Source organism: Chenopodium album, chromosome 24 (genome assembly GCF_948465745.1).
Source record: "Chenopodium album chromosome 24, dcCheAlbu1.1, whole genome shotgun sequence".
Taxonomy (NCBI): Eukaryota; Viridiplantae; Streptophyta; class Magnoliopsida; order Caryophyllales; family Amaranthaceae; genus Chenopodium; species Chenopodium album.
The window spans coordinates 8,967,886-8,977,465 of record NC_137857.1 but is presented as its reverse complement, the minus strand read 5'-3'; the positions used below and the strand labels follow the sequence as shown (position 1 = coordinate 8,977,465).

General features: G+C 31.4%; 1 protein-coding gene across 1 annotated transcript; it reads right to left on the bottom strand.

Annotated features, from left to right (window-relative positions):
* Positions 1-2,203: 2,203 nt before the first annotated feature.
* Positions 2,204-7,025, bottom strand: LOC145610520 (protein DETOXIFICATION 16-like). The gene is made up of 8 exons (XM_081665843.1): positions 6,714-7,025; positions 5,206-5,750; positions 4,694-4,780; positions 4,568-4,624; positions 3,662-3,900; positions 2,938-3,056; positions 2,724-2,810; positions 2,204-2,353 (listed from the first exon to the last, which is right to left on the bottom strand). The coding sequence occupies exons 1-8, from the start codon at positions 7,023-7,025 to the stop codon at positions 2,204-2,206; spliced, it is 1,596 nt and encodes a 531-aa protein (XP_081521969.1).
* Between the last annotated feature and the right edge of the window lie 2,555 nt (positions 7,026-9,580).

Here is a 9,580-nt window from a genome sequence, read left to right as displayed (position 1 = left end):
GTCTATTCTCATTAATTGAAATTCAGTTCAGTTCAGCACTCAATTTCCTTCTCTTATAAAATATTCAATTCAGTTCAGTTCAGCTGATTTCAGTTAATGAGAACAGGCCCTAGGTATATAAGTTACATATGAGTATATATATAAGTTATCTTTATATAGTAAAAGTTATTTATGCTTTATTAATAATGTTACCCAAAACAGTCTAAAAGTTACACTAAATTCAATAAAAGTTAGTATCTCGATTTACAGTAATATTAATGTACGCAAGGATGTATACAAAAGTTTTGTTTGTTGTGTGCCTATTTGTAATTTAAGGGCTAATAGCCTCATAACCTTACTCGAGTAATTTGCGTTATCTTTTGATAATTCCAAGGTCAATTTGATAAGGGATAAAATGACCCTCAAAACCTTAACATACAATAATATTTTTCGACACGTAAATTGAAAAAATAATTTAACGTTAGAGAGTGGGCTCCACTAACGATTTATGTCCGGTTTCTTTGACAAAAACTATTAGTGGGAGCAAAATAATTTTTTTTGTGTTGTTGATGGTAGTAAAATCCCTACCTTATAAAAAGTAGAAAATAACTCTTAGGAATAGTGTGCTACCAATTATACCCTCACTATTGTGTACAAAATTGTGTGCAAAATGTGTATTTACTTTTTTACCCTCAATAATATGTTTACTATCATTAATACATTTAATGTTTTTTTTTTCATTAAACATATATCATCAATTAATTCGGTTTTTTTTAACAAAATATATGTAATGCTTTTTTTATTAATTAAAAAAAAATTAATGCTAGGAATAGTGTGCTACCAATTATACCCTCACTATTGTGTACAAAATTGTGTGCAAAATGTATATTTACTTTTTTACCCTCAATAATATGTTTACTATCATTAATATATTTAATGTTTTTTTTTCATTAAACATACATCATCAATTAATTCGGTTTTTTTTTACAAAATATATGTAATGCTTTTTTTTATTAAATAAAAAAAAATTAATGCTTTACACTTCATATGATATTATTATTATTATTTAAAATGAAAAAAAAAATTGTATGTACGAATAGATGATTTATTACCAACTACCAAGGGACTATTTTATCTAATTGTTGCATGAATGTTAATGTTTATGCGAGTTGCAGGGTGTAATTGTTTCTCTTTTTTAGTTTCATATAGTTAATCTCATATAATTTATGTAGAGTAATTACTAGGTTGGGTAAGAGTATAGACTTTCAAATAGTAAATGTTCCAAAAAATTGTTCTACTATTGCATATGTAATGTTAAATTACTTCTTTTAGTATATAATATGTGCTCTATGATTTTTGAATTGTATTTAATCCATTTCTAATTAAGTTTGTAGATGTTTTTGCAATATTACACTGTTGAATAATTGCATTGATGTTTCTTGAAGAAAGGTTGTGCAGGAAAAAACGAAAACTTTAAATACACATTCCATTAATTTATCAAACTATTTTCCCTAAAATCCCAATGTTGCGAAAAGTTTAAACACAACCCAATATAGACATCAAGAAAGGGCAAATCACTTCGCGCGCATCGCGCGCGTCAACTGCCCTAGTAAAATAAAATTTTATAAAGGTAATAAAAATCTATAAGTGTTTTTTTTAAAGATATTAAAAGTCAAAATCTCTTAAATATCAATAAACTACATTGTTTGAATGTAGTGAATTCCATTATGGTAGGATTTGCTGAGTATTAGTACGAGTTTAGTTTAGGAATAGTGGAGTACTGCTAATTTGATCAGTTGATAAAGAATCATACGATATCGCAAGAGTTTTAAGTTTTTTGAAGACAATCTAATGAATCAGATAGAAATTATCTTATTGCTTACAAACAAATAATTATTAGATCTTCACCCCAAAAAAGTTGTATATTTCAATGATTTGTGCGAGAGATGTACAATAATGGTGTAAGATCTATTCAACGATAGTTGTTTTGATGAAAGATTCATTAATCTATTTGAATGTTATGTATTTGTCAAATTCATATATCTTTATGGGAAATGCTTGGTCTCAATGTTTTGTTTGAAAAATTATTAATCTACTTGAATTGTTTTATATTGGTACAATATTATACCAACATGAGGTGTAAAAATATCAATGGACAATTGTTATTGTCATTTATGACTAGGGTAATTATTCATGAACTTCCTCATCCAGCCATATGCATCAGTTATGTGTTGCATGTGGATTGCCATTGATCCACTCTGCTTCCTTTATCTCTATCCTGGCATAGGGGTCTTCCATCTTCCATGATATATAGAGCTTGTGATTCCTCTGCAAGAATATTGGATCCAAAAACTCTAATTGTAGCTTTCTTGGCCTGGAGAAAACAAAAGATTATGTAAGACAAGATTAGAGACAAGATAATCACTACTTAAAAACTTAAAATGCATGGACAAAAATCCACAAATAAAAATATAATAATATATACAATAATGATGTGCATCCAATCCACTATATTAGTTAATAGTGATCTTTTTTACAAGTATTGTTCATCGTAAAAACGACCTTTTTTAAATAATATTTCGAGTTATAGTTTTATATACTGGAACGATCATATGTAAAGTGGAACTTAAAATTGAATATAAACTTCAGTATCAAAGCACAAATGATGCAAACAATGATTATTAAGTATCAAGTCAAGATTTTGAAGAAATTAGTGAGAAATTAGAATAGCTAGAAAGATTTACTTCTTTCTCCCAATTTGTATTCATTGTAATAGCTGATAGAGATAAGACTTGAATGAGGAACGCACTGATGAACCCTAACCAGAGACCCTACAACAAAAAAAGGATAGATAGAGAGTTTCAAGGACAAATAACATGATCAGCAAAGCATCAATTGACAATATATGTTCGAAGTCAAATAATAAAGTGTAAAAGGAAAAAAATAATATGTATTTACTTTCCCTCCAATGTGCATAAGGAATGCTAATAGAATAGAAATCGGAAGGCCTATGAGATAGAAGGAAGTTAGACTGATATATGCACCAATCTTTTGCCAACCACATCCTCTAGCAATACCTACATGTTCACAACCATAAACGCGTGAGTTACGAGTATAAGCAACAATTAAAATGTCGAAACAATGGTATATCAGAGCTTTTTCCAGTGCGGCAGGCTATATGGTGCGACAAAGGTTACTTGTATTCTGGGTTACTTGTTTCTGGAGTTACTTGTATGTGTTACTTGTGGAATGTTACTTGTATTCTGGGGTTACTTGTATGTGTTACTTGTATTCTGGGGTTATTTGTATGGATTACTTGAATGGGTTGAGTAACACTTATAAGTAACCCCAGACCAAAACCTCGTATCAAACCAATAACACCCTACAAGTAACTCCTGAGTCCTGACCAAAACCGGTAACACCCATACAAGTAACCCTGACACAAACCGGTAACACCCATACAAGTAACCCTAGAATACAAGAAACCCCTGACAAAACCAGTAACACCTATACAAGTAACACCAGAATACAGATAACACCTACAGTAACACCATACAAGTACCCCCTGTTGCACCATGTGACAAGCCGCATACAAAAATTTGTAATGGTATACAAAAAGCTAAGAGAAACAAGTGAAAAAATTTGAACCAATAATATTGAGTAAAGAAAAGAGCAGTATTACCATAAAGGACACAGGTTACTCCGGTTAAAAAATTGGCTATAACTATTAAGGGCATCATAGTAGCCAAGTATTTGACAACTTCCAAATCTTGAGTGTATGCATAACCCCAAACATCTCGTAACATCATCAGAATTACTCCCACTAAAATGCACTCGCAAATCGTCATACTTAAAGCCACATGAACGGCTAATCTTGCACTTTGTGGATTACCAGCTCCTAATTCATTGGAGACTCGAGTGCTGGAGATATTAAGCACAAATTAAAAAATCCAAAGGATAATTACCCTATTCTTTTGAGCTAATTAAACTAATATTTAAACTGAACTGAGCTAAGCTAAGCTAAGCTAAGTTAAGCTAAACTAAATTGAACTGAACTAAGCTAAACTGAATTGAGCTAAACTAAACTAAACTGAACTAAGCTAAACTGAATTGAAATAAACTAAATTGAACTGAAAATATCTTCAAAAAACAAGACCTAATAGAAAATATTGTTTTCGTGGGCTCACTTTAGGTTACATTTGGTTATAAGTCATAGCATATTATTGGGAAATGATTTTGGCACACCCCCAATTGATTTTGGCACACCCTTATGTGAGAGCACAGTTTTCTATGCTTTACTCACATAGGGGTGTGCTAAAATTAATAAATGGTGTGCCAAAATCAATTTCCCATATTATTATGGATAGTACTTGTTAGTACGGTTCTTTCAAAAAAAAAAGTACTTGTTAGTACGATTGATAATGACTTGATTTGGGAAAATCATATAAAGTTTGAAGTTAACGATTAAAATATGTTTGAATCAAAGTTAAATCACAACAGGGTACGCCGGTATGTAAATAAAAAATTGCCCTAACTTAACTTGGAGGCATTGGCGCATACAAAAGATTTTTGATATTGAAATACTTACCTCACTCCACCACTCAAGCCTTCGTGAATAACCCAAACAAGTGTAATGAGATTGAGGCTGCAAAATTCATAGCATAACATATCAAATACCCACTCTACTATGGTGTACATGTTTTTAAGTACTAACCATATTGAGAGTGCTGAAGTTTCTAATACTGGGTTCGGCAGATAGCCTGATAAGAGGATGACCATCTCGAATGACCAAAATTCCAAGCTGTTGAAAATAATACATAGAAAACTCATAATGCTTTAGAATTTACGTAAGAGCAAAATAGGCCATATAATCGGAAACATGTGGGAAAATTTAGGAATTCCTCCCCTCCGAGGCTCCAAGCAACCTTAATTGGTACGATTTGAAAAAGAACCCTTTTAAAATCTAAGGTAAAAGCCTTACCAAATTGTCTTATTAAATAATGAGAAAAATCTTAACTTGTTGGTAATCTTGTATTCAGTGCCACATACACTTGTTGTATTCAATTTTTATTTACTACCTCTGTTTCATCATATTAGTTGTAACTTTGAAATATTTTATATCTCACAAATAATACCCCAAATTTGCAACTAATATAAAACGGAGGTAATATAGATATATGTCGGGAGAGAAAAAAAAAGGATTCAAGCATGGTAAACAAACTTTACCATAGCATAGCGGTTGAAGGTATGGAAAGTCTCAAAAAGGCCGGTATACCTTGTAAGGATGCAATCGAGAAGCCATTCCAAGTCTTAGAACACGACGAAGAATATTGAACATAGAGAGCTAATATCATCAAATTGATCCAATATGACACAACATTAGCAATGGCAGCTCCTCTGCTTCCAAGGCTAAATGTAAATACCAATGACCAACATATTATTATGTGCAATAATGAAGTAATTCCACTACTTAGTATCATTGGAAAGACCATATTTTGAGTTTGAAAATATCGAAAAAGACATTGAATTAAACCGTAGGGGATGAGGCCTGGGATCATGAACTTAACGTAGGATGCAGCTTCTGATGCTATCATATGGTCTTGTCCAACAACAACTAGAATATATTTGGTGTTGTACCATGTTATGGAGATTGGGACGCTTACTAAACAAAGCACCAACATGGCTCTTTGTGTGTGTACGCCTACCATTTTGTATTGTTTTGCACCGTATGACTGACCACATACAGTTTCTAACGCACTTGCCATTCCCAACTGCTCAAAAGAAGGGGAAATAAAGAACATATGTGTTAAATTTTGAAACAATATGAAATGGGCCTGGGCAACCCGAATAAGGAGGAGGAGAGTTTGGTCCACAAACAAGGCTTTTGAGCTTCCATACTAAAACCAATTGGCAATAGTAGGAGGTACTCCTCTACCTTATAAAGTGGAACCTTCTCCCCTCTTTCTCCAATGTGGGACACTCATAAGTGGGCTACAATGGGATTCAACAATATGTCATAAATTAGTACAAAAAATTGGGGTTGAATGTAGGCATATACTACACTAATCTACAATCTACAATACCAATTTCAATATTATAACTAGCTATTAAACTTACAACTCTTGTTTACCAGAAAATTAAAGGGCTTTTTACAATGACCAAAATGTGTCAAAGGTCATGCTATTAAGTTTATTTGCAAACGAATGACGAAGTAGTTACACTTATCCTAGAGTTTCCAAAAACAATCAAAACTAATCCAATTGTACCTTAAATTGGATGACCTGAAATCCTGAATTAGACTCTTATCAATATTTTATCTACTCGATTCAACTTAACTTGAATGAACAAAGCTAAGATTGATCATCTATAATTTATAGCAAGCAAATTGACTATAACCCCCAAAGTAACTTGACTAAAATGGACCTCTCTCAAATCAGCCAAATTCAAACCAAACGATTCATTTGCCACCTATAAGCTTTAATTTGTTAAATTACTAAGCTTATGATATCAATGTTGTGTTTGTTCTCACAATTTACAAGTTATATATTATGACAACACACACATATATATTATGACAACACACACACATATATATATATATTTTGGTACTCGTAATCTATAGGTAAAGTAGAAACAAAGGAACTATATATACAAAAACTTCAATTCAGATCTATATTTAGTATTACTATAAAAAGCACAAAAAGAGTTAGTTAAAGAGATGAAGAGCAACTAACCAAAACGCTGAATCCAGTAACATAAGCAAAGGAAGTAGCCAATGAAGCAGCAGCAAGAGATAAATTACCAAGATGCCCCACAAACATGAGAGAAATTACATGCAATGAAAACGTTAATAATCCAACGATTATCAATGGCCCTGCTAACCATACTTGTTTCTTTGTTTCTTTCACTAAACTACAACTATTATTATAACTTCCCTTTTCATTTTTCAGGTCAATCTCCATGAAATCATGAATTTTTTTATTTTCTTGGGGTAGTGGTAGGCTAAGAGAGAGAATAGGTGATGATGGATTCTCTTGTTTCTCCATTTTTTTAGGTTATCACAAATACCAAGGGTTGATGTATCGACTAGATTTCTATATATGCTCGAGTTTGACTTATAGTTTAGTCAATGTCAATTAGCTTAAGGCCGGAATACTCCCCAAGTAAAAAGTTAATATTTTGGATATATTGTGACTAATCCAGTAAAATTTTACATAATAACATCTGTCTTTTATAATATAATACTCCCTCTATCTCATACTATATGAGACATTGGACTTCTTTTTCACTATTCATACATTATTAGGTTTGGTTATATTTTTTTACTAACATAATAAAAATATATTTTTATCACAAAATATATTGTTAAATAGGTTTTAATATAAAGTTTCATAATATAATTTTTAATATAATTTTCATTAATGTTTAATTATATAAAAATAAAGTCAAACTAGTGTATTGACTTTTGTGCAATGTTTGACAGTGTCATATGAGATAGGAGAAGTAGTACGAATGTATGATATCAAGTCAAATTGATATGTGATTAGTGCAAAAGTTAAAATAATATACTAGTAATACTCATGTATAATATAACATCTATCCATTAGTATAATGCTTGTGTGACGCGAGATGTTGATACAAATGATAAAAAAAAAAAATGTTAATTTTATACTATGTTTTTTTTATATTACGATGATAATAATGAAGAGCTCATAATAAGAAAATAGTGGGGAAGGAGTGGCATTAATTAAGTACGTATTTGCTTCAATGACTTCACCACCTTTTACGTAAAAGATGCCTTTTAAATCTTTAATATATGGTGCTAATTTAGATTCACTTGCCCCCTATTTGGCATTTGTTTTCTTAAACAAAGGAAACTACTTACCAGAATACCAGTTACCACGTCTCAACTTCTGTACTCCGCAATTCGTACATGTAGCCGCTCCTCGAGTCAGTGAGGATTTTAAATAGTGTCAATTCGAGCATTTGGATCGGGTTTGGTGAACTCGGGTTGGTTCAGGCTAGGTCTATTTTTAAAGTTAAATCATGTTAAATTATTAAGTTCATGTGAACGAAATCTGAATTGGTTATTTTTTGGGTCGGTTTCGAATCGGGTGTAGTTTTGACATCTGTAATTTTTAACTCGAAAACCCTTTACATATGAAGCAAATCGAGTGTACAATTGTTGCATTGTACTTTGATTTCTAAAGTAGTTGATCTAAAATGATTTAAAGTTATGAAGTACTTCTTTCAAAAAAAAAAATTAAAAAAATACTCTAATATAAACTTGATCTGTTTGATTTAGAATAATAAATATTGCCATGTCTCTTATTTCCAAAATCAAATACTTATAACACTTAGCTAGTGTTTTTGTTACCAACCCTTAGAAAATTTGTTAAATGACTTAGCCACATATCATACGACTGATTTATCATCAACAACATTATTATTGGTTCCAACAGATCAAGGGAAGAGTTTAGAAAATTTGCTAAATGGTTTGGTTGAACACTTGAATTCAATATATAGGCAAATCATATACACAACTTTACAACTAATTTGACAGGTTTTAAGTATTCTACCATAGCTTCTACACTTTTCTCCTACAAGTGTATAATAGTGCAGCCAACAGGTGTTATGGATTGATGCTAATGCAAAGCACATGTAAGTTTAATTTGTTTTGACAGGTTTTACTGCTATCGTTTGTGAATTTCATCCAACAATTAGAGATCCATCAAGTGTAAAAGCCGCAATTTGCCAACTTTTATTGCTTTGTTTTAGTTTGGTTTGTACGAGTTAGTTTTAAGTGTGTGTGTTGCTTTTTACTTCCTTTTACATAGTCTAGGTTGTAATCATGTCTTTTAATTAAATGATCTCTTTGTCAAACAAAAAAAAAAAAAAAAAAAAACTTACTAATAATTTGATTTATATATACTACTATAAACAAACTTTTCTTTTGTTACCTAAAAATAACAAGAGCTGAGATGCTAATTCTTCGAGTTCAACTGATGAGTTAATTGATGTTATGATCATGAAAGATAATGTCATTTTTGAATCACTTGAATGAGAGGAAGATTTAATTTCATACTCAAGAATGCGGTACAATCTTCCGTCCCCACTTACCGCAGGGATTATAGAAGTTAATACACTAGTAGAAAAAATACGTCTTTAATCAGCTACCTCAAATTTGTTGCAGTTATTTTAAAAAGCAGAATAAGTTATGCTTTATATGGTGTTTACACCAAAACTATAAAGAAAAGGCTCCAATGTGACAAAAAACGTAGCACTAACACTACGAATGATTAATCTACTAGCATTGTCAAATGAGGCCATAAGGGCTTCAAATTACTGATTAAGTGATTAGGATTATTTCAAGAAATAACACATTTCGTTTAGTACATTAGAGTAGTTGATGTATATACTTCGTATTTTTTTTTAAGAAGAAAGAACCTACCGATCTTGAACTTCTCACAGGTCAACCCGATCCGAGTTAAATTTAAGTAGCTGATTGATGTTCAACCAAATGAGCAATGACCAGTGATTCTACCACTTAAAATAGGGATACGGACTACGGAGTCACACTCATAGGCTCATAGCTCATTGC

Coding starts and splice junctions, on each gene's coding strand:
- LOC145610520 (XM_081665843.1), bottom strand. CDS start 7,025: ATGGAGAAACAAGAGAATCCATCATCACCTATTCTCTCTCTTAGCCTA. Junction 3,901..4,567: donor GGCTTGAGTGGTGGAGTGAG/GTAAGTATTTCA, acceptor TAATATCTCCAG/CACTCGAGTCTCCAATGAAT. Junction 2,811..2,937: donor TTATGCACATTGGAGGGAAA/GTAAATACATAT, acceptor TTTTTGTTGTAG/GGTCTCTGGTTAGGGTTCAT.